Source organism: Podarcis filfolensis, assembly GCF_964270895.1.
Source record: "Podarcis filfolensis genome assembly, chromosome: 2".
NCBI lineage: Eukaryota > Metazoa > Chordata > Lepidosauria > Squamata > Lacertidae > Podarcis > Podarcis filfolensis.
The window spans coordinates 77,292,903-77,318,972 of record NC_139605.1 but is presented as its reverse complement, the minus strand read 5'-3'; the positions used below and the strand labels follow the sequence as shown (position 1 = coordinate 77,318,972).

At 37.0% G+C, this 26,070-nt stretch overlaps 1 protein-coding gene across 11 annotated transcripts in view; it reads left to right on the top strand.

Moving 5' to 3' along the window:
- TENM2 (teneurin transmembrane protein 2) overlaps positions 1 to 26,070 on the top strand; it is a 709,050-nt gene that overhangs the window by 117,689 nt on the left and 565,291 nt on the right. For 9 of the 11 annotated variants that reach the window (XM_083596589.1, XM_083596586.1, XM_083596585.1 and 6 more), the window contains exon 3: positions 3,685 to 3,960. The exons of the other annotated variants lie outside the window; for them this stretch is intronic. In XM_083596589.1, coding sequence (XP_083452715.1) covers positions 3,685 to 3,960 — 276 coding nt within the window. The remainder of the gene's footprint in view (positions 1 to 3,684; positions 3,961 to 26,070) is intronic. 11 annotated transcript variants of the gene reach the window in all.

Sequence of the window (26,070 nt, the reverse complement as noted above, 5' to 3'; positions counted from 1 at the left end):
GGATATTAAATTCTACAGCTTATCATTAAAATATATTACTGCATTTATAAAACAGCTTATTTAATGTATTCAGAATTTGATTATGTTCATGTTTGCTTTTGTTGCCAACCAAGAAGAATACATTTTAGATGTTTTGATATTCTCTGCTCATTTCAGGATCACTTAATAGTAGACTTCTTTCTTCATTGTAGCTTCATTATCCCCTTCAATTTTTAATAAATAAGCCACTTTTACAGATACATTTTCCATGGATATTGGTGAACAAGTTGTTATGATTTTGCTTTGCTTGCTGAGTTTATAATTTTCAAATTCTTCATGTACAGTACTCTCATTTTCCATTGTTTACTTTAAAAGATGAATGCATTTGTGCGTGCATGCGTGCATGAACACTTATTTCGAAATATAAATATGTGAATAAAAATCTGTTGATTTTGTGCTTGTACTGTATCCACATTTCCTATTTAAGTTTCATAGCATAAATATTTTTTTAAAAGATAAACCAAATATGTAGATAGAAACATGCATGCATACACAAAATGCGTAAAGCCTACAAGTTGCCATCGCCGGGAGTCTTGGCTTCGCGGCAGGTTCTTAAATGGCCAGGCGGGCCGGATTTAGAACCCTGGTGGACCTGATCTGGCCCAGGAGCCGTAGCTTGCCGATCCCTGGTGTAAAGAACTGTTCTGGTTGCAAGCTTCCATGGTGTAGGAGCATGAACCTTTTTCTCCTTAAGAATCACCATATCTGCCAAGAATAATGTCTTTCCATAATAGCAAGGTAACTCCCATATGAACTTAAAGAGACTGGATACAACTTGCATATGTACACAAGGTGGTAGTTTTTCTGGATTGAGTAGCAGGAAGGGAGGGTACATTTCCTCAAGGACATATCTTAAAAATTATACCTTTGAGCTATACAGTGTGTTAAGTATCCCGTCCATATGTATCTGCAAAACGAGAAACCCAACATCTTATCTGATTGGTCAATAGCTTTCCCCTCTCTTTGTCTTTGTCAACTAGGACGTGGCATAAAATGGACAGGATTTTTTTTAATGTCTTCATTTTTGCCTGGAGAAGTTTTACCTGTTCATATCCAGAACAGAACACATACCATTGTCATATTGAAGTATGCTACAGTTTGTTTGTGAGTTACTGAAACTAACTTTAGTATTCATACTGAGTGTGAATTATTATTTTCAGGCAACCACCTTTCTTTATCTTTAATCAGAGCCGTGGAGCTGACTATTTTGCTGTCTCACCCACATACTTAACTGCTCATTCATGCTCCAAACTTTTAAAGAGATGTAGGAGGAAGGTATGGAGCAGAGAGCTTACTAGCAGTATTTTACATATCCTGGGGTTAATTTCTGCAGGTCTTAAGCAACTTGTGGTTTAGGAGCAAGGGGTGGGATATACTAGGATTGCAGCCTAAGTCTACCTTTGAAATCAACAGAACTTGAAAGCACTTCATTTGAGCTGGAACTTACTCATGGTATCTTCGTTTATAGACATCGAGAATAGCAGTCTCCTCCCATCAGCATACAGGTTGATCAGTAAATAAAGGTGTAGGCATATCACTTACATGCTTTTATAGATATATCTATATATCTTTTTAAAATAAAAACTAAGAAAACAAATACATGTGCATTATGTATAACATGTACAATTCTGCAAAAATGAGTTGCGACTGAATACCACTAAATTTACTGAAAATCAATAAAAGATTAATGCTAAAAGATCAAGCAAGCTTCATTTATGGTTCTTGGGGTACTTCAAACTATTCTAGGTATACAATTATAGAGTTATAGAGCAGCCATCGCTCACCTTCAGATGTTTTGGACTTCAACTGGGGGCTGCTGGGGCTGGAGCTCAAAATATCTGGAGGACACCAGGTGAAGACTGTTGAAAAGTAAGCCAATGCTTATAAGATGTCCCAACTATAATACATTTTCCAGGTTTCCCTTCTCCATTTTAGGAAACTGATAAAAGTTGCTAGATGTGGGCAATGATCCAGAGAACCATAAGACTATGTACATGAGCTCAATCAGAGTTTCGACTTGTTTTTTCTTAATAAGCTACCCTTGCCAAAGGCCACAGCGTAAACGATGTTTGCTACTAAGAGAACTTTATGATATAGTATGCAATTTGTGATTTAGCTTAGGCATACACTGCACTGCCTCATTTTACTTGTGTAGGCTTAAGGAACTCTTTAGGTTATAACCACTGAATATGTTGGGCACAATATCATAGTATAGAAACACTTGTTTTGGTTTCTTGAAAATTTAAACGAATAATAATTTAATGTAATGCTAAGTCTCATGAACAACATTTGGCTAACATACTGAGTTTCAAACACTGATCATTGTCAAAATAAATAATAATAATTTCCATTCTGTGCCTTCAAACCTTATTTGCAGTGCTTTTCTGCACACTCCATGGAGAACAGTGTTTCAAAGATGAGCAATATCATTTCTCCTCTCCTCTCCCCAAGCACCCCCAATGCCCCCATCAGTCCTAGGGGGGGTCAAGGGAAACCCCAAAACAGATGGCAGGAGGAGGAGAGCTAATATTCTGTCAGACAAGTAGAAATGATTTTAATGATGGAAAGTTTGTGTTAGCATGAAAAAAAATTCTTCTCTCTGTATTGGCAGACCTAAGAATATAGAAATAAAAGTTTTAACAACGTCAGTTTTCTGGTTTAAGTGTTATTTTAATAATAGTGTTTATTAGTTATTTGAATAACTAGTTATTTGAATAATGGCAATTGAAAATAAGTCATAACAGCTGTACATATACAGCATACTGTATATACATACATCCTGAACATACTTTTATTTCAGGATAGCTATTGTTGCTTGCTGTGCTACATTTCAATATTATCTGGGTAGGTATTTGCTTATCACTAATAAATTATGTCTATCCACTATTGATATTAAGTCTGGAGCTGTCAATTTCTGGAATAACATGTGTGCAAGCCTTTGCAATTCCCTTTTATTAATTAGCATTGGCTGCCATCTTCTTACACATGGGTCGGCAAACTAAGGCCCAGGGGCCGGATCTGGTCCAATTGCCTTCTAAATCCGGCCCACGGACAGTCCGGGAATCAGAGTGTTTCTACATGAGTAGAATGTGTCCTTTTATTTAAAATACATCTCTGGGGTATTTATGGGGCCTGCCTAGTGTTTTTACATGAGTAGAATGTGTGCTTTTATTTAAAAGGCATCTCTGTGTTATTTGTGGGGCATAGGAATTCGTTCTTTCTTTCTTTTTCAAAATATAGTCCGGCCCCACACAAGGTCTGAGGGACAGTGCTGAAAAAGTTTGCTGACCCCTGTTCTTACATAATTCATAGGAGTCAGTGGTTTTTTAAACATCCACAAAAGAGAAAAACATTGCATACACATGATAGCGAAAGTGACATGTTACTATTTAGGTATCCAGCTGTTTTTACTGAAGTATTTGTGGACCCTGCAACTCTTGAAAACACTTTTCCCCCCATACATGTTGCTATATTGTTCTGCCTGAACAGCCTTGCCAATATCTGCACACCTAGTTCTATACATGTTCTACATAAATGGAAAGGTAAAAAAAGGTCTGTTACTTTAATTTTCCAATAAATTTACATTTAAATTTAAAAGTGCTCTCAGGTTTTAATTATGTTTTTCCCTTCCTATTTTTTCCCTAGGAACTAACTTCACCCTTGCTGAACTAGGAATCTGTGAACCTTCTCCCCACCGAAGCGGCTACTGTTCAGACATAGGGATACTTCACCAAGGCTATTCCCTCAGCACTGGGTCTGATGCTGACTCAGATACAGAGGGAGGAATGTCTCCAGAGCACGCCATACGGCTGTGGGGGAGAGGGATTAAATCCAGGCGCAGTTCCGGTCTGTCAAGCCGTGAAAATTCTGCCCTTACCCTGACTGACTCTGACAATGACAATAAATCAGATGAGGAAAACGGTAGGCCTATTTCTCCCATAAATTTCATAATTTACATCTATAGGTGCATATTTAGGATCAGGTATTTGCTCTATAATATATTATAAAAGTTTTTATTTGCCCATTTTCCTTGTGAAATAAACATGTTGCTGCAATCATCTCAGTCATAGGTGAGCAACTGGCAGACCCGTAGTGCATCTATTTTAGTGAATTTGTTTGTTTTACAGGAGCAAGTTTTGTTGTTGTTGTTGTTGTTTGCTTTTGCAGCTATTAGATCTTCCTAGGAATTTATGACAGGTCTTAGTTTTCCCAAAAGTCACATTTCTAGCCCTCGTATAGAGGTTTTGGATAAAAGCAAACATATTTGGATACAAAAAGTATAAACTACATTTTTAAAAAAAAGCATTTCAAAACTGGACTGTGTACATATGACTGTCTCAGGCCACTAAATTGTATAAGGCTAGCATTGGATTGAAGTCATATATGGGTAAATATGTCAGAGGTTTTTTTTTTATTTGAAAAACACAAAAGGTGGTTAGCCCTTGTTTTCTTTTTAAAAGTCTTTAGGAAAATAAAGGTTTCTTGTGTGTTGTGCATAGCATGAAACTGTTTAGACACATGTTAAATTACAATTGTACAAGCAGAGGTATTAACGTTTTAAACATCTTGCTTTTCTCTTTGAAAAATCTTGTTTACCACAAGAAAATCAATGTTTTTTCACATCACCAATTTTTATAAAGTTTGGAGCTATATTATCATACAGATTGACAGGTGCCCCACTGGTTCAGTACCACTGCATGGACACTTACAAAGCTATCATTAATTTCTCACGCTTGTGCCCAGCAATGGCTTCCTACATAATAAACACTGTGTCCTTCAGATCCAAATCAATAACTTGTTAGGTATGCACCTTTTGAAAAGGTATAGCAAGAGTCTATACTGTAGAAAAAGCAGACACACACAGTGCAAATTTGCAAGGCACATGGGCTCAGTTGTTGTTGTTTTTCAAATGAATTTTATACATGGGCACCTGTCCATGTGAACTGTCATTGTGATGAATAGATTTCACTGAATCTATTTCTAATTCTTAGGGTTTTTTACTGCTATGGTTCAGCTGCTATATTAAACACACTTAAAAGCTCTATAAAAAAAAACCCTGGCATTTTGATACTGAATGCTAATCACAGATTATATCATTCCACTTCAAAATAATAAACTGTCAATTTTCTTTTGGTATTAAATCAATTTTGGCACTTTCCTGTACATTTGCAAGTAGCTTAGTGGAAGCTTAATTGCAATAAATCACTCTAACATGAATATTTTCAACACTGGTGCTAATTCTAATTCACATTCTAGGCTTACAGGATGCCTCTTCACTTTTAGAGCTTCTTAAGACTGAATTCCATTTAAAAGTAGAATTCTATGAACATTGAAGTCTTACTAGCTTTGAAAAATGTGTTGATTAACTGAAGTAATGTTTTTAAATTTATATTATATTATATTATATTATATATATATATATATATATATATATATATATATGTCTGAAAATGGATAACCACGACGGCTTTCCAGAGTTTCAGAGACATAAGAGTAACCAAATAAAAATCTCTACAATTTTATTTATTATACAGCCACCTGGAAACCTAAAATCATTCATCTATCACAAGGTTGGGGAACACTTTTCCAGTTTTACAATTTGAATTCTAGTTTCAAAACAGTTTTAAAGCAGTGCCAAATAAAAGCTAGCATTTGTATGATAAAATGTTAACAAGATCATTGAATCTCTAGATTACGGCAGCTACATTATATTCAAAATGAGTCTTCCAAGAAAGTGTATCCTTAAAATGAATTCCTAGTTATCTGAATTCATTACAATAATAAATCAATGACTTTTTAATTTATTGTTGATGTTTCTGATGTTCATTTCCAAAGACTATAGCCTTGTTCTTTTGACTAATTAATCTTTAGATTTCCCTCTTTACTATATTTGCCAAGCCTAGACTATTGCTTTTGTAGACCTACATGTAAGTCTTATGGGGTCCAATTGAAGGGGGGGATTCTGTAATGTTTTTCTGCCTGAGTAAAGCATTACATCCATGTGAGTTCTTTGGCAAGGCAAGCAAAGGCCTAATCTGTACTGGTCCCAGGTTGTGGAATAACCTCCCTTGTGCCATCATTGTATGCTTTCTCAACAGTCGGTCAAGATGCACATCTTACCCTAAGCCTTTGGTTGAATAGATGCTTTCTTCCTCCTGCATTGATCTGTGTTCCTGTTTTATACACTCCTGTTTTGTCATTTTGTCATTGGTTGTTTTTCAATTTTATTTGGGATTTCAGTGTAAATTGCACTTTTTTAAATTATGATATTTTTGTAACCTACCCTAGGACCATTTGGTGAAGGGCAGGCTATAAGTACAAATAAATAAATAAACCCTTTCTCCCTCTCACCTTCCCAGGTAACTTGCTGGCAATAACTAGGTTGTTGCTCTCTCCCTAGTTTCTTGAATAGGACCATGTTAGCATCACAAGGGCTGGGAACTCAGCTGTAGCACCATTCTACCAGGGAGCAAGAGAGGTCTCCAGCAAGGCATGTGCATCACTGCTCTTGTTGTTGCCATTGCCACCAGGTCTTGTAAGTGGGAGTCAGGAAAAGCTACAAGGACTTATAAGCAAGGGTTGTGAGGTTGTGAGCAGGAGTTAAAAGGACTTGCAGGAGTTTGGACAGGGGTTCAGCAGGGCAGTGGGATTTGAATTCTTCTAGGAATAAACTTGTTTTGTTTTGTTTTTTGTTTGTCAAGCCTAATTCTGAACTCAGCCAGAAGGGTAGAACCATAATTAATTTTAATATTTATTACAGAGGGGACTCCTGAATGTTCAAAGAAGGATACTGTAGTCTTTCCTTGTGTGGGTATAAACTCAATTACAGTATTTTCAGTGTGCTCAATTATCCAAACTGGCAGTGGCCAAATGTTCCCTGCTCTTGCTTTGATGCAAAAATGTATGAAAAATAGAGGATATATCGAATTGAATTCTATATTTGGAAACCCCATTGTGCTCCAGACAACTAGGGATGTAGCCCCTCATCAAGAAGAGACACCTGTTAACAGTGAGTGCCTCTAATTGGTTTACCTTTAAGCAGGCCATGCTCAGCCACACTTTGGGTCCCTGCCACTGCCTCCTCTGACATCTGGTCCCTCTTTCCTTTCCCTCTTAAGAGCTTAGAACTTACCTGGGTCAGAAGAAGAGGAGTGTGGTGAAGGGAGCAAGGCTCTCCAGCTCCTTGGCAGAGCAGTACATTTCTCACAAGCTAATTGTGCTTATTTCTGCTGCCTTTATAATGTTATACAGTGCTGCCAAAGGTGTTTGCCATGTTTCAATATATGACCTGAAATATCAGGATTATATCCTTCTCAGGGTTTCCGTCTCAGTAGGAATGAGTGTTAAGGGCACAGGCTCATATATATATATATATATATATATATATATATATATATATATGAATTTCGTGACCTGGGTTTGAGTAGACACGGCATCCCTAAAAATGGTTAAAAGCTAAGCAAAACTAACTTGCAACAAATAATTTACCAGCATATTGAGTCAATTCAGTGTAGTGTGATGTAGTGGCTAGAGTATTGGACTCAGACTAGGGGATCCAGCTTCAAATCATTCTGCAGCTGTTACTCTCAATAGGCAAATCATAGGCCACACAGCCAAACCTACTTCACAGATTTGTTATGAAAATAAAATGGGAGGATGGCATGTACTGTAGGCCATATTGTTCCTAGGGGAAGGGTGGAATACAAACAGCAAGTATGCAACAAATATGTGGTCTTGCATTATTAAATTAAGGACAAGATACTGTTGTGAAAACAAAACTTTTATAGTTGATGGAATTTCAGGCAATAATTGTTTTTGTACATTCAGAATTGTTTCAACAATGTTTTCCTTTATTGGAATCTGCACTGTAGGTTTTTGCACACTTAGGTGGGAAGAAATCCCACTGAACTCCATAGGAATTATGCTTTGGGTTGCTTATTCATTGTATTTTAGCATTGGGCTTTCAGTGACATAAGGACAACTGAATATCTGGTGTTGAATTTCACAAATATAAGTCATTTAAAAATCTGAATACATTAAGAAGGGCTATACGTAGTACCGGTTTCTAGTGACTTGGATGTGTGTGAGGAATAATGTGGTCCCATTGGAAAACTGAAACTGAATGCAATTAAATGGTTAGATGCAGGATGCAATAATATAAAGATGTAGTAAGTATTCTAGGGTATACTGAGTTTAATACGAAAAGGTTTTCCTGGTGGTAAGTACTCTGAATAGGTTAATACTTTGATCAAGTAGATGATTATTAGCAAAAACATTTTTTAATTTCTTAATAGAGGCATTTTTAATTAGATTAAATTAAAAATGGTAAAATTCACAAATAAATATTTTTAAAAGGTCACATATTACTATATTGGATTCTGGCAGTTCATTTTCAAATAATACACTTAAGTTTGGAATTGTGCTTTTCCCTTTCAAACACATAATAACTGAACATCATTTTACAAGTAGAACAATGAAGTAAAATTCAGAACAGACTGGTTGTCTCTTGTGTTTCGTTGATTAGTAACAAGAGGCAGAAAAAATACAGTTAACATGTTCCTGAAGTTCCATTTAAATTTTATTACAAAAGAATGTGTTAAATTTGAAGTATATAGTATTTCACACATACATAGATTCCCCATCTTCGAATGTCTAAAAATATGGGGGGGGGGGTTACCATAAAATAAGGTTTAAAATTGGGGCTTGTAGTGCTGAGGGTAGTGGTGAGGGGTGTTTTCTTAATTTGGAGTCCCTCAAAATAGGGGGCATCTTATACATGGGGGAGTCCTATACACAGAAAAATATGGTAGTTTGTTTCATGCTAGCATCCATTTAACCCAGCACTGAGTGTCTAATGTTTCTGGAAGTTCAGGATCAGCATATGTGCAGATAGACATATCCTGAAGTTTGTTCCCAGCACCTGGTATTCATTGGTGTAATGGTGAATTTTGTAGTGAAGGAGCTAATATGGCAGCTCTCATAGTCACAACACCAAGGAGAGCCAATATCAATGCTGCAAAGGAAAGTTTAAAATGCAGGCAGCTGTGTTGATTCATTCTTATATATACACACACACACACATCAAAGAGCAGCAGTACATGGCATAATAACCAATTTATTAGGATCAGCATGGGCAGAATGACTATGCTAGTGTCCTGGCAAGTGAGGCACTATTGTTTAACGAGAGTGGAAGGGGTGTCCGGCATAACTGACCACCAGATCGACTCTGCTTCAGCGTTTGCACTGGGCCAACATTCCTCCCACCTTGTCCCTCTCCCTCTTCCTCTCACAAAGCAACAGCAACCACCAGAAAGCCAACACAGTGCTTCTGACTGCATATAAATAGAGGATAATTTTACTTTATATTTTGGTGGAGTCCTCCTGAGTGAAAGGCAGGGGAAGGAGTATAGTTGCAGAATTTGTATCCTCCAACTGGCATTGTGGGATGTACAGTTGTGCCTTGGTTTTCGAACAGCTTTAGTTCTCGAATGTTTTGCCTCCTGAACGCCGCAAACCCAGAAGTGACTGTTCCGGTTTCTGAACTATTTTGGGAAGCTGAACGTCCAACAGGATTTCCGCAGCTTCTGATTGGCTGCAGTAGCTTCCTGCTTTTGGATCCAGGTCTGTCACCAGAAGCCAATGGGTCCTCTGTGATAGAAGTGCTGTCCACCAACTTCAGCTGTTGTGCCAGCTGTGGCTGTTCCTGAACTAAAATAGCTTGACCACTGTATTCCAGCAATTGCTAATATCAAGACTGAATTATTGTTATGCACTCTTCATGGGGCTTCCCTTGCAGTTTGTCCAAAAGCTGAACAAACTTGCTGAATGCTGCAACACGATTGCTGACAGGAATAAGATCTTGCCAGCATATCACATCTCTGCTCAAATATTTACACTGGCTTCTGATTTGCTACCAGTCTAAGCTCAAGTAGGGATCACGTTGCCTGTCACGTGCCTATTCAAGCATTTCAGTCTGAGCAAATACTCTAGCAGGTACCATATGAATGCTTTACATCTCTGAGAAGTTCGGTTTTCACTATTCCCTGTAACCCCTCCTCTTAGCATTAGGAAAGCACCCTCACTGTGTTGTTTTGGATGCCTTCTTTTATATGTACACGTACATATACAGTGTGTGTGTGTGTGTGTGTGTGTGTGTGTGTGTGTGTATATATATATATATATATATATATATATATATATATATATATATGTAACCCTGTCTAAACTTGTACAAATATTGGAGATATATCTGTATATCTCTAACTTTTGTTGAAACTATTTGTAGATTGATAAATGTTTTAAATTGTTCTATGTACACCACTTAGGGGTTGTTTTATTAAGAACTTTATCAATTCATATATTATACACACACACACATATACTGCAGAATAAACAGGTATTAAGGAAACTGTCCCCAGATGCAAAGAGAACTTGCATGGAGTCATGCATGTATTTGTCTCTACTTTATGTGTTCTCTAGTGGCACATTTACAAGGTCATTAAGTATGGTATCAAGCTCTGTCACTTAAGTGGCTCTAAATTGTTTTTCTGTCAAAGCCCTAAGGGCGCTTCTGAGAGAAAATAGTTGGGGAGTGAGGGAATTTATCTAGCGGAGGTGGCTAAAGGACTTGACACACAGTCCGGGTTTCATACAGGTAAAGGGTTTATGCAATTCATTGTTCAGAAATACAGTGAATCAAACGGAGTAAAATAAAAATATAAAATAATCTTTAAAACATTGCGTATGTAAGATAGTTGTGTAAATAGTATGTTAAACAATTATACACCCCAGTTTCATGTGACAAAAATATCACCTGACAATGCCACAATGGCAACTGCACCATTGTATTGTATTTTGTTATATTTGTATCATAATTTTTAAATGTCAAAAGGTGACAAATACATATATGCATTTTAACAGATAAATTTAAAACTTTTAAATATCATGCACCATTAAATGCATATTTATATGTATATAACTGTTGTTATGTTCTGAATCATTCATGTGTGGTTTTCACATAAGCTTTCCCCCCTGGAAATATTTTAGGCCCAGATGCCATTCTTTGTACCACATTCATGTGTTCATTACAGTTCTAGCCGCCTCACCACCCTCACACACTGTCAGTAACAATCCCCATATGCTTATGCACACAATATCACACACTTTCTCACCCCCTACAACACACATATATCATTATCTGTTTCAGCCACCTTAATCCCTTACACGCTCACAACCATCTCCAGCACATTCATAATCACACATTTCACAGTGGAGCAAAAATGCAAAGGTAAAACAATGGAACAATCGTCTTGTTTTCACCTCATTTTGACAGAGTAAATGTCACTGGGCAGACATGAGAAAGAGGTAACACACAAGGATGAACTTTCCCTCCTCTACTGTGCGCAAAATGCTCTGTGGACAGAAGGGCTTTCTACTGCCACTATGAATCCACAGTAACTGAGGAACTAATGGATGTTGGGGCCTCACAATAGTGACAGCTTTGTCATTGGCTGCAAGGAATTAGTGTGTAGCAGGACCCAGCAGCTTTGAGATTTTCAGAGTGAATTATAAAGTAGCAGTGCCAACTTCCTCTTTCTAATATTATTTATAATATTTTAATATTCTGTCTTTATTGTGTTTTTAATATTCCATTGGGCGTCACCCAGAGTGACTGGGGAAACCCAGCCAGATGGGCGGGGTATAAATTTAATAATAATAATAATAATAATAATAATAATAATAATAATAATGTCCCACTAAGTAGAAGGCAGGCATAGACTTATTAGCATGAAGATAAGCGATTGGAAAGTTGTTTGTTTTCCAGTAACTGCCTCCCTGGGCTTTCAGCTGGTGCATGCAGGCTAGCTTTGTCTTGTGTTGTGCAAGACAGGTAAAAAGGACACTAGGGGTTGGATCCCACTCATGGAAATTGCCGCTGCCTCCATTTTCAGCCAACCTCCTTCCACCTAGACCACCTTGCCACAGCCCACCACATTCAGCAGTGCCCACAATTCTCAAGCAGATTTGTTGAGGAATGCAGAGTGCTGAAGGAAGATGGGTCAACTTCCGCCAGCCTCCTACCACATGCTTTTACTATTTTAAAGGAAATAGATTTTGCATAAAGTGTGTTAGTCATACTTAAAGTTGGGGGGGCATGGTTTTTTTCCACGGAGGCAATGCGTGTAAAGAAGACGCTGAATAGGCAGACAGAAAGAGTTTTTCACTGCTAACAAAGGCCTGACAGGAACATGCAGGAGGGTGCCCTCGTCTAAACTTATTTTTGTTTGGCATATGTTCCCTGTTGAATCCAAGAATCCAGCTTGTGTGTAGGCATATTGCCATGTGGTATAGCAGCATGACTATAGGAAAAAAACAATATATGAACATCTTTTGTTTGCTGGAGGCATGAATCACTTTCAAAAATCTTGAAAGGTAGCAGTTGAGTGTTCCCCACTGATGGTGAAGGGATTTTTCTTAACATTGGATTAACTTTCATGATTGAAAGGTTACCTTTTCCTCAGGAGGTAACCTTAGAGATGTGTCAGATCTGAATTAATTATATATAGGGCGTTGTGGAGGCAAAACCTTTACAGATTTTTACAAGTGTTTCTCCTGACAAATGGAATTCTCTCCAATTATTTCTAAATTTAATAGTCAGCATTTGGATGTAACAAAAGGACAGACTGAGCTACACTTTTAAAATTATATTTCTGTAAATGAAAGAAACCTAGGCAGTTATTAGCAGATTGAGATACTGCACGAAACTCGTATTTTCGACAGTTTCTCTGAGATGATTAAAATACAACTTGCTAATTGCCTGTTGTCGCAAACGTGGGTACATCATAAACCATTGCTTTATATAGGCATTTCGCCCCTCAAATAAACCATTATCTCATTATTTAGACCCTGGTGTTTTACTTGGAAGTTAGCTTATTCCAGCTACGACCAACCATTGGAATTCTTGTGCTATGCTTCCCCATCAACATGCTGAAGTAAGACATAATGCAGAGATATAATAACAGGCAGATATCAGGGACTCTTTACTGAGCATCTAAAGACCTCTACCTTGGTTCTCACCTTGGTGTGAGGTTCAACCCTGCCCCCAGTTCTTACAGGAGAGATTTTTCTGTGGCAAGAAAATAGCACAGGGAAATAAGATCTGTTTCTGGACATTTAAGAGTTATAGAGGTGTGCGGTACAGGCCAGAAGGCAGAATTATTCTATAGTATTAATGTAAAGATGAAGACAAGTTTAGCCAAATGGTTAAAAAAGAAATATAGAGACTTTGGTAGGAGAATACATATTTTATTCATTTTGTACTTGTATCAAGGATACAATGGCTAGTGACCATTGATAGCCTTATCCTTCATGAAATTGTCTAAGACCCTTTTAATGTTGTTCTAGTTGTTGGCCTTCACATATCTTGTGCCAGATAATTCCACAGTTTAATTATGTACTGTGTGAAGGACTGCCTGACCTGACTCTTTCCCCCCTTTATCATGCCCCCCTTTCAGCCTGGGGACCACTTTGCATCATGGACAACCTTCCAGTGACAGTGTGCTTAGGGTCAGAGCCAAACATGAGCCGATGAATAAATGTGATGCTTTTATTTGCATTGTAAGCTATATTCCAGCCACATAAAAGCCAGAGGCTTCCAACACACAAGTCCATCTCTCCATTCTTCATCCATCCAAGCAACAGGCATTAGCACAGTTTGAGGTCAAATTCCAACCAGGGTTAAAACACTCAACAGACTGGAGACAAACTAAAGCTTGAGGAGGGAGGCATTCCACACTCCAGTCTGTCTCCACTCTTGAGTGTTTTTGCCCTGGTTGGGGTATTTATTTCGTTAACATTATTTGTAAAAATATATATATATCAAAGCAATTTATTAACAAATAGCTCGGGGGGGCTGCATTTGGCCCCCAGGCCTCAGGTTCCTTACTGTATGGAAAGGGAATTCTGATGGAAATTAGCTCTTCACCCAAACAGCTGGGTAGTAGCGTTTACTTGTTTTAAAGAGTCAAGCATGCAGCTCCGCTTGTTGGATCCACATACTCCTATGTGCCTATGCTCATGGTTTCCTATGCAACTTATAATATCTCAAATTGGGCCACAGCATTGAAAGCTACACAGTATGTGTATTGTGCCTACTTATTGTGCAGTTATCTCTTGTTTTACTTAATTTTATGAAAGTTTTCTTGGCAATAAGCCCCACTGGGTTCAACAGAACTTCTTTCCTAGTACCTACAAATGCAATCTTAAATTCTCATCTTCAATGGTATCAGCTAGTTCCCTTTCTTACAATACAGTACTTTAGAATTGAATAGCTCCCCCCCCCACCTGATTCATTTTTAATTGCTCATTTTAAATTCATTATCAGATGTTACCACCTTCTTCTACTTTTGCAAATAAAAGAGATTATTTTCCCTTATGTAATCTTTTGTGTATTTATAATTATTTATCTGTCTGTCTCCATCTGCATTGATTTATGAGTTAGAGCACTACATTTGAATATATCTACATATTCCAAAGTTAGTGTCCTTTAGCAAACAGAAAGAACAGAAGAACCTTCAGGAGAAATTATTGTTTAATAGTTTTTGTTAGCATTCCATTGTTAAAAGGAGAGCCCATGATACTTTTCATCTTATGCGGGAGAATGGCTATTTGTAGCAGCATACCAATGTCCTTCAAATATATCCAACAAATGTCCACCAAAGACCTTCAAAAATTCATATTGAGAGTATGCCATAGTCTAGAAAATCAATATGTTCACTATGTGCACAGTGGTGGTTCCACACTGCTTTGGATGCCACTCCAGGTGTCCCTCTGAACCTTAGCTAGAAGTGTTTTGGTTGGTACAGCAAGGTGTAAAAGGAAAGGAGCATATGTCTCTTTTTATACCTCATTCAGCAGTGTTAATTTCATCTGAGTACTGCCACCATCAGTTACAGTTCTTATAGTTACCCAAAACTAGATAACCTTTTCTGCCCAAGAAGCAATACGTTTTGTAGCTTCCTAAAGAAGCTGCAAGGAAATGACATTCCCTTTGCATCAAATCTTATTCCGAGAGGAGTACTTAGTGTGTGCATTTGTGCAGCCTGCATAGTAACAGACATTTTTTGATCGACTGATAGATAGATTGATTTTTATTGTCAGCCTCACTGAATAACAAAGGGACAAGTTTAAACTTTAACATTTCCTTGATTTATTTGTGTGTTAGATAGTATCATAAGATTACGAGCTGACATATATTAAACAGAGATTCCCTTTGCCTGCTTGGATGTAACAGCAGTGACAATTCTCTCCATACTTTGACTTCTGTGGAGTTGATAGGAGGACATTGAACTCTTCCTTTCTGTTTCTCAGATGGAATGGAAACAGCTGTAATAACACTAAGTAAGAACTAATATTATTCAATAGGGGTTTAGAGCACACAATTGCCATGTATCTTTCACAATATGGATAAAAACTGTTTAGCACCTGCCTCTGGTGCATAGATAGTCTAAATGTGAACATGACTGAGATGCTCAAAAAGCTTAAAATAATTCTACTTTAATTTTAATCTCTCCTTAATTAAACCCTTTTTTTTTGCAGGGAACACCCATAAAAGTTGTAATTTTCTCACACTTTCTCAAGTGGGTGTTTCTGATATTGCATATTTTATTAAAATTTAGATAACTACAATGGCTACTAAATTTAACTGATTTAGATGTTCTGGTATTGCTTTCAGTGACTGAAAAACAAAGAGAGAGAAACTTTAGGAAGAAACCTGTGTGAAAAGTTAGAAAGTTATTGTCTAAAACCTAGCTATCAGCTTTAATCGAGACTTAAGACTCTATCCCTGTGGGAAAATATGCAGTGAATAATCAGCACTGTGGTGTGACACTATATTTTTCGTGGTGCTTCCCTGCCACAGTCCTCCTGGGTATCTTTCACAAACAACATAGTTAAAGCTAATAAAATACCTAGACACCATGTCATGTACTCGAAATAGATGTGTTAGACTTAACTCTAACTTGTTTGCCTTCTATAATTTTTAATCAAGGTGTTGAAAGCTTTTTTTCCAGCAGAAATATTGGTTACCATCATTAAGGTAACCTATCTTATTTCCTTGTCTTTTCATTGCAGAAAGAGTGATTCTACATGCCAATTCCTTTACATGCAGATTTGAATATTTGTAGGAAATATGTTCTTAGTTCCAAAATACCCATTTAGTCTTCTCAGTGGTGTTTGATGTAAGCCTGATTATTCAGTCATGCAGTTTTGAAAACAGAACATTCGCGGGGGGGGGATGATTTCTTGTATCTCTCATCTTTTGGCTAAGAGCCTACAATTTACAGTTGCAGAAATACAAATCATAATGGAATGGATATATTTCATATTCTTTCAAACACTGTACTGGAACACAGTTGACTCAATAAAACTAATCCTAAAAACAAATACAACTGTGAGCAACAGACAACTCTCCCTCTGGAAACTGCTGGACAACAAGATTCTTGGGTGGTACCACGTTTTTGAAATAATGTTTAAAAATGCTCCTTAGATTTAGGTGTTTTCAATAATATTTAATTTCTCTCCATGAGAAGATTGTCACTTGACAAAACACCAACTTTTCAAAGCATTCTGTACATGTGATGAAGCGTTCCTTTGTAAAGTTCTATGTTGCTGATGCCTTAGAGGAATAAAACATACGTGGCAAATCCTCCAGAAAGTCTTTTTCAAAAGAATGTATTAAAGATGAAATATAAGGGTTTTTAGATCAAAAGGATGATGATTTTTTTTTAAAAAAAAAGAGCTATAATATATTATAAATTATTCTGAAGGTATTATGAAGATGTACAAATGTGCATTAGGGAATAGCTGAAAAAGTTAGTAGTGACTTTGAAATTAATATAGATGCAGAGCTAAAGACAAAGAATACCCATACATTTGTTGTAAACCAATGGCATAACATGGTATAAATATTCACTTTATATACCTTTTCTGTTGCCTGAGTTCAAAGAGAAATATACTTTTTGAGATTCCTCCTGTGGTTTAAAATTATTTTGTCACTGAGCAGAAAGTGATATAAATTGCACAACAATATGAGTGCCATGAAAATAAGAAGAAAGCTAAGTGCTAAGATCTGAGGATAATCATGCTATTGCAGTGAGTTTGTTTGGAGGACAAATGTTGTCTTTTCATGTCACTCAAATCTTGATGCACAGTGTGTGATTCCAAGCAAAGTAGCTAGAATTATATAACTCTCTTTTATGCTATTCAGAAATGCAGTTTTATCAAAATTTATCAAAGTTTACTGGAGAAGGCCATTCTTTCCCACATTACACTTTAATCCACAGAAGATACTATTTGTGCCTAAGTACAAGTCATGCCTCCTCCATTACAACAACATACATATGGTAGTACCATGTGTGCATGTGTGTGTGAGAGAGAGATTATATATATATATATATATATATATATATATATATATATATGGATATAGCTGCATTAAGAAACCATTATTGGAATCCGATCTCTAACAAGTGTAACCACTCTGGCTGATACAACATTTGACTTCTCAACATGTGTATAGGGTGGAAGGTAATATACAAGTGATGCAGATAGGAATCGATTTTCTGATTACTGTTAATTTAGAAACAGCTGCTTCAAGTTGATAACTTATAACATTTAATATTAACTGAAACCTATTCATTTTCTTATTAGCTTAATTCAGTACACTTTCCCCAAGCCAGCCATAGAGTCCTGTGGGTGAGAGAGATCTGTACTGAATGTAGAAGAAGGGTTTCCAGAAGAGGGGGGATGGGTGAGCAACCTTACACCCAAAACAAAAGATGCACAGGACTTACAGGACTCTTGTGCTATATATTCTCTGCATGACTGATTGTTGACTAGTATATCAAATATCTATAGAGGGCAATGATACAACCACATGCTTTGCTATATGATGCTTGATATACGTAACTATCGTACTTCAGTGTGAAATACAATACAGTGGTACAGGGGGATACTTCAGTGTGAAATACAATATAGTGGTACCTCGGATGCGAACGGGATCTGTTCCAGAGCCCCATTCCATCCTGAAGCGATTGTTTCGCCACTTCCGCGCATGACGTCATTTTGACCCTCTGCGCACGCGCACGCGGCAAAACCCAGAAGTATTGCGCTCCATTACTTCCGGCTCGCTGCAGAGCGCAACCCGAAAATACTTAACTTGAAGCACATTTATCCCAAGGTATGACTGTACCTCAATTTGAACTAAAAATGAAGTTTGATTCTATTCATTTGGGATTCAGTGGAAGCAAAGAATTCCAGTTGCAGTACAGATATTAACTTACTTAGCGTACTAAAAGATTGTGTTATCACTAATTACTGATATTTGAGTGTTCATTGTATTTATCTTAAATAAATAGTTCAAAAACTGTGGGTACGCTTCACACTGAGGGTACATTTTCCTGCCAGAGCAGTGGTATTTCCGCTCCCCTGCACCCCTGAAAGTGCTTCTGGGGGCTTTGGGAGAAGTTCCAGAACAGCATGAAAGGGGAGCAGAGATGTAGTGATGGAATGATCAGAAGTGTGAAGCACTGAGTTCTTCCCTGCACTTTTTCCATACTATTTTAACCTGTTTACAGTTGTTTCCCACGCTCATAGCCTGCCAAAAGAGGGTAGCACTTCATGCATCTGGTGCAGTATACTCAAGTAAACCACCGAAGCTTTCTAAATTTCTTAGTCATTAAAGGAATATAAGTTTATTTGTTTTGGTGGTGATGTTGCTAAGTTTTGTTTTGTTTTGTTTTGTTTGTGGAAGTTGGCCCTCAGCCTTTTCTGTTAGCATCAACAGTTTTACTTCCCTCCCTCTGTAGCTTTTGGATTTGATTGTTTTTGCACTTTTTCTTGCCCTTTTCCCTTGGTGACTTTGTAGTTTATTCTTTGAAATATCATTAGCAATGCTGAAATTTATTTGGAGTGTATGTATTTACAAGAATTTCCCCACCTCCCATTAAGCATGCCAGTTATTCTGTGACACAATTATAAAGGTGTTTCATTTATAGTGGCATTGACTAAAAGAGAATAATTAATTAATGTGTTGTTTCTGTATTGCAGACATTTTTGTTAATGCTCCAGAAACAATTTGTTTTGAAACAATATTGATTATAAATACATTTCTATTTTAAAACAGTAAATCACTATATTCTTTTCTGTTGTTAAAGCCTAATAAACATGTCACTTCCTTAGCTTATTTTCTACATCATATTTGACTGGCTGCTAGAAATGACTGTATTGAAATTGAATTATTTCCCACATATAATAGGATGCATATATATACACATATATTTATTGACAACAGAGAAATTCAGATTCCAGTTAGATTATTTATTTAATTCCATCCTGCACTGAGACCATTATGGCAGCTTTGGCAACTAATTGTACCCAGGAAGGAAAAGTAGTTGATCTGAGTCAGAATATTGGATATATAATGGACCAGTTATCTGACATAGTCCTTTAATTATAATGTTCTGTAAAAAGGGGGGGAAGCACGCTGTGGCAAAAAAACTGCTTCTTCTTTCACTATCTGAAATAAGATAGGTAACAGGCTTTGCACAAACTGTCTCCCACCCCTTTTATTCTCATTTCATGTAAGACAGCTAACTTAGTGGGGAAAGGGTTTTATGGTTGTGTTGTGGAAAGGGAGCATGAGAGCCCAAGGCAGACTAAATGGTTCAATTCAGAAGCAAAGTCATATCTTAACAGAACCTGTTACATATGCATGGAGTCCAAAGGAAATTATTTCATTTAGCAGTCTATATCTTGAGTGTGAGTCATTGGTTATCTCTAGTACAGTGGTAGCTCAGGTTACATACGCTTTAGGTTACAGACTCTGCTAACCCAGAAATATTACCTCCGGTTAAGAACTTTGCTTCAGGATGAGAACAGAAAATCGTGCTCCAGCGGCACGGTGGCAGCAGGAGGCCCCATTAGCTAAAGTGGTGCTTCAGGTTAAGAACAGTTTCAGGTTAAGTACAAACATCCGGAATGAATTAAGTACTTAACCTGAGGTACCACTGTACTGAACTGATGGTTCCCCATGAAGAACATTCAGCTCAGGTATGTAGGCTTGAGCAAAAAATGGCCACTGAAAATGGTGTTGATTTTTCTGACATTTGTAAGTGCCTTTTAAAAGGGGTGAGGGCTCTGTTGGAACAAGTTCTTCTGATTCCAAAATGCAGGTACAGAAGCTTCTCACAAGATCTTTTTGACACACACCCCATTGTCAATTACCAACCAGCTTATGTATGTTTTCTGATCTTGTAGAGTGCTTCCAGAATTTTACTCTTAATTAATAGCATTGTTTGTATACAGTATTAAGCAAAGGCTACAATTCATGTCTCATTTATTCCAGAGCAATCCCAACAATGTCAGTGAGACTTCTTCAGAGAAAATAAGTTTAGTACTGCAGCCAAATGTATTTTGTATTCCGTTGTTAGCAACACAACCAGCTTAGTGTGTGTTTAATAAGAATTAACTTTCTTGCCCAAATTTCATTTAAAAATATGACACACAGAGGTTCATGCCAGCCATGAATTTCAAACTACGTATAATAAAAAATTCTGCGAAGTCTGCCAACAAAAGCAGGAAAGACAAAAAGTTGATTTGCAGCCAACTGCCAGGTTTCGGCTAAATACATAGAGCAACATTGTATGCTTACATTTCACAAGCGTGTACCTTTCAACATTTGTTTTGCTTGTACAATGAGGAAAACTATTTAGTAACAATGGATTGCAGGGGTGGGGGGAATGCTGAAAGAAACTTCTGTATATCAAGTTACTGTAGCACATTGTACTAAACAGTTGAAACCTAAGTACATTTTTACAAGAAATTCTAAAGTCACCCATGTGTTACTTATAGCCCATTTTATGGATGTGTACTCAGAGGTAAAGCCCACTGGTTTCAGTCAGTTTTAGTGTGCATAGGATTGCAGTCATAGTTTCTAATGTGTTACTTCTGAATGTTGCAAAAAAATATAAAAAGTAGAAGTGAGCCTTTTTGTAAATTGTAATTCACTTGAGGTTTTGCTTTCTGTGGCATTAAAAATCCCAAATTCATTAGAAATTGCCCCTAGACCATTTTTTTAAAAAAATGCTTATAAAAGAATACTTTTTATGAAAATAGCCTAAGTTTGGGATAAAGAACAATGCAAAAAATTGTCTAGTACATTATAGCAGTAAAACAAATTTTCACTTGTTGGTGTTTAGTTACAAGCATGGAGGAAAACTGTATTGGGTATTGGTTCCAGAATTTTTCAAAATATTACCAGTGGTATTTCTGTTAGTCATTGAATATTTTGGATTTACCTTTTATCTTACCTTTTCTTACCCACTTTAGCTAAAGTTACTAATGACTTTAGGTTGCAATCCTAACTATGTCTGTAATTCAATGGGGTTCACTCCTAGGTAAGTAGGGTTAGGAATGATGACTTAATCCAGAAAAAGATGGGTGCATCTGAATCCAATTGTAATTAGTAGGTTGGATCCTTTCCACAGATGGAAGGAGCCTCTGAAGGGCCCATTACATTTGAGTAAAAGGGTTTTTTTTGGGGGGGGGAACCAGTACTGACTTCTCACAACAAACCCCATGGTACTTTGCATGCATGCTCTGTCAGCCATTAGATACCTAGAAAACCTACATGAGGAGAAAGGGGTCAAGATCCAAGAGCACTCCATTCCATGAGTGACACTAGTCATTGAACTCTGAATCCAATCCAGTGAAAATAAAGAACAGAATTAAGCAGTTAGTTCCTACTGATTTTACTTAGAATCACATATTGTATTCATGCATTCAGATAAGATTTGTGCACTGCAAATATGTTATTTCCCCCCCCCCCTTCTCTTTCTCTTTCTGAGGCATCAGGAACTTTCACAGCTAAAAAACAATTGTAAAACTGAGTTTCTTGCAAAATATGTCATTCTGAAATATTTGTTAGATGAACTTTGTTCTGCCTCTTATATTCAAAGTGAAGAGATTACAGGTGTAAAATTGACTGACTGACTGACTGACTGACTGACTAACTGACGTCCTTACTTTGGGGACAGTTGACAAGATGGGCTTTGGTTCCATCCAGATGTATGATTCTATGATATTGTTAGTTTCATTGACATTAATGCCTCTAAGAAGGAGGGTTATAGAATTGACATGTTTGTTGCTGTTGCTTCTTAAAATGTATAAAGAAAACATTAAATGCCTTAAGTATTGGCATGGCCTGTACACATTTTAACAATATACATTTCATTTATAATATCATTCAAAATGAAGTTCAGGAAGTCACTCTTGATACTAGTATATCATGATCATCATGAGAGATCGATAACATTTAATGGGTTCATTTCAGTTGCAATCATTTCAAGTGAAGCCATAATGTACTTGAAAAGTGTGTTTTAGCTAATAAGAGCAAGATCATAGAGCACACATTGATGACATACAAAGTACTTGTACCTGCTTATGGGTATATTAGCAATTCAATGCTTAGTGTATTTTGATTTGTCTGTGTGTAGTGAGCTGACTCTCGCTAGCACTATTGCATAGTTGAATGTGGCCCTTACTATTGTTCCAGGAATGTTGTTAGAAAAAATTGCTGCTTCCATCATTGTAAATGGAGTATGTGTACGCAGCTGGAAAGGAAACTGTCAAAGCTTCCCTCCTCATATACCGGTACTTCAATGCTAGGATTCCACCCTGCCCAGACCTCAAACCTAAGGAGTAGGCAGAGTGAACCTCCAAGCAGTTCTTCACACTGCCAGTGACTGAAGAGCCATTAGGTCTGGATGTTCCTGCCTCAGGACTAGAGGTCCTCACATCAGCTGCTTGGGTCCCTGGCCAGCTTCCAGATCCTCCTTCAGTATATCCAGTGTACTGAAGGAGGTCCAGTATATCTGAAGGAGCGTCAACACCCCCATCGTTCTACCCGGACACTGAGGTCCAGCACCGAGGGCCTTCTGGCGGTTCCCTCACTGCGAGAAGCCAAGTTACAGGGAACCAGGCAGAGGGCCTTCTCGGTAGCGGTGCCTTCCCTGTGGAACACCCTCCCACCGGATGTCAAAGAGAACAACAACTACCAGGCTTTTAGAAGACATCTGAAGGCAGCCCTGTTTAGGGAAGCTTTTAATGTTTGATGTATTTTAATATTCTTTTGGAAGCCGCCCAGAGTGGCTGGGGAAGCCCAGCCAGATGGGCGGGGTATAAATAATAAATTATTATTATTATTATTATTATTATTATTATTATTATTATTATTCAGAGGTGCGAGAAAACCTGGTGAGAAAGCCAGGCTGAGAGTCAGGAAGTGGTGGAGGTTCTAGCACCTGTATTTGTATCTGATTTTGGAAGCTTTAATTGTATTGTTTTAGTATCAATATGTTTACTACCATGGGTTTCTTTGGAGAAAGGTGTGGGGTGCAAATTACACGCATACATATATACACACATGAAAAACCTCCTAGTCTGAGCTGTTCCAAGCTCCAGTCTTCCAGACCCAAGAAAGAAATATTAAGTCCCAATGAATATTTGATGGCTTGCCTCCTATTAAGTACCTGTTGTGCTTCTATGTGACCTGATTACCATATACACAACTATCTCTGCACTTTTGATCAAATGAGCAATTGTTGTTTCATTGTGTCTGTGAACAGTCTCCAAATTTCATGCACTCCCTGAAGTATATTTGAGATACATACATTCCATTTTACCATTTTTAAGAAAACAACGCCGCTAAGATTATTTACATTCTTTAAAAAACCAGGAATCACTCCCTATTTCTATGCTACTATTTTAGTAGAGTGAATGATATGGAATTTAAAGATGTATGTGGCCAGTTATTTGAACATACTTCTAAATATCTCCAGTATACAGTGTCAGATCTAGTTAATCAACATATTAGAAATATATTAGACAATCTTGATTAGGAAAATAGCAATCAGAAAACTTCAGCTTCTTTCCATTTGCAGAGACAGATGGTCCAATGGTGAACATTTTTTTAAAATGTAATTTTTTAAAAATGTGGTAGTCAGAATAATTTTGGAAAGGGTCTATTAAATTCAATCAGCCATATGTTCAGTAATTTTACTTGTTTTGTTCTGAGATATGGACATAAAATTTGCCAGTCTTTCAGCATGAATTTGACATTTTTCCTTCTTTCCTCCTACACAATTGAAATCCTTGAGAAGGTGCTAAATATCTGATACATCATTACTCAAACGCAGCAAAAAACTTGTACATAGCCACTCCTAAATGAATTTAAATGAGCAGTTTATAGTTAGCTATAGTTTTTCTCAGTGGAATTCAGTGTGCTTGAAGATCTAATTGACTGGCAGCTTCCATAGTTCTGCATAAAATAGATCTAAAATTATTTCCAGATAAGTTCTCTGAGGAATGTATGTTAATCATCTTTCAGTTGTGGATATGATAACAGGATTATAAGTGCATCAGTGAAACACTAATTTGTTCTCCAACAAGTACACCTACTGCAAAAACCATCCTGTACTCATCAGGCATCTGTGTAGGTAGCTAATTCATATAATTGGTGTACAGTTCCGCTTTCCTTTCTTTAAAATTTTAGATATGAAAATAGTTGCTTCTTAAACTGTTGATTGCTAGGGTAACCCTATACATGGAAGACTTAATTTGGCTTCACCACAAGGAAAAGCCATAAATATTCACTTGATGAATCAGAGCTCGGTCCATATGCTTCCACTTTGGTTCTGACAATGAGATTCTCTTGAAACTCACAGCAAAATAGCAAGGTAGGAAGGTGATGGGCATCCCCTGATTGCTTCCATAAACATACGCAGCATCTGAACATTTATTTATTTCATGAAATTTATACACAATGAAAGAGAAAATCACAACCATACTTTAAAACATACAAAAGTTAAAATACTAAAATGTATTAAAATCACCTCATGGAAGTTTTGTTTAGCCATCCTCTGTGAGTTTGGTCTAATCTCTCTATTGAAGAGCCAGAACATGGTGGTGGCGGTGCTTCTCTGTGATTCCATGTATCATAGGAATACAAAAACGACATGGAAGGATTGAGATTTCATAGTAAGACCCACACAACTATGGGGTAGAGTAGAGTTTGGCATGCTTCTTCTAATTTGATGTATGTAATGCTATAGTAAGAATTGGATGTCATGATGTACATGTGTCCTTCAGTTAATATATAGTGTACATATATACATTGACAATTCAAATACCTTCCTATCAAGAAATAAGGGCATGGCTATCAGGAAACAAATACTGTATAACGTACAGCATACACGGTTATAGATGGAGATAGATAGTTTGGTTCAAGGGGAATCATGTGTTTAAGGCTGAGTATCTCTAGGAAAACTTTTTTTTGGAGAAAATATTAAAATTTAATAAAATTAATTGTTGATGGTTGAACACTAGAGGGTTCCACTAGAGAGCTGTATTTTTCCCTACACCATCATTTTTCTTTGCAAGTACCGTAAGATTATTTACAGCCTATTTTGTGAAATGATCAAGAAACCTATTTCAGAAGGCAAGTTTATGTTCCGTTACATGGGAGTAAGTATTGTTGAAATTAGCAAACATATTTAGAATTGCACTGTTAGTATTCGTTTGAAATTAGAAATTTGCTTGGTGAGAAGTTTTCTGATCTGGTTTTATTACTGCTGGGAGGAAAAACTATCTTTAAAACTCTGTAATTGTGTTCTGAGGTTGTTGGTTTTTAAAGAGATAAAATCCCATCTCACTAGGAATATATAACTTCTGGAGGTTACATTTAATGGTAAGAAGTGAATATGTTGCTTTCACTGCTGTGCATCTCCAGTAATATAATTTGAAGTGCTAGGGCCCCTTGCATCCATTTCTGAATCTATTATTAGTTGATTAAATTAACTGCCTGGATCAGTACAGTGAGAAGAGATGCAGTAATGATATTACAGAATTAGTATGCTATGATGAATTGTCAAGAAAAGTAACTGTGACAGCCCTGTGGCCATATGCACTTAGCCA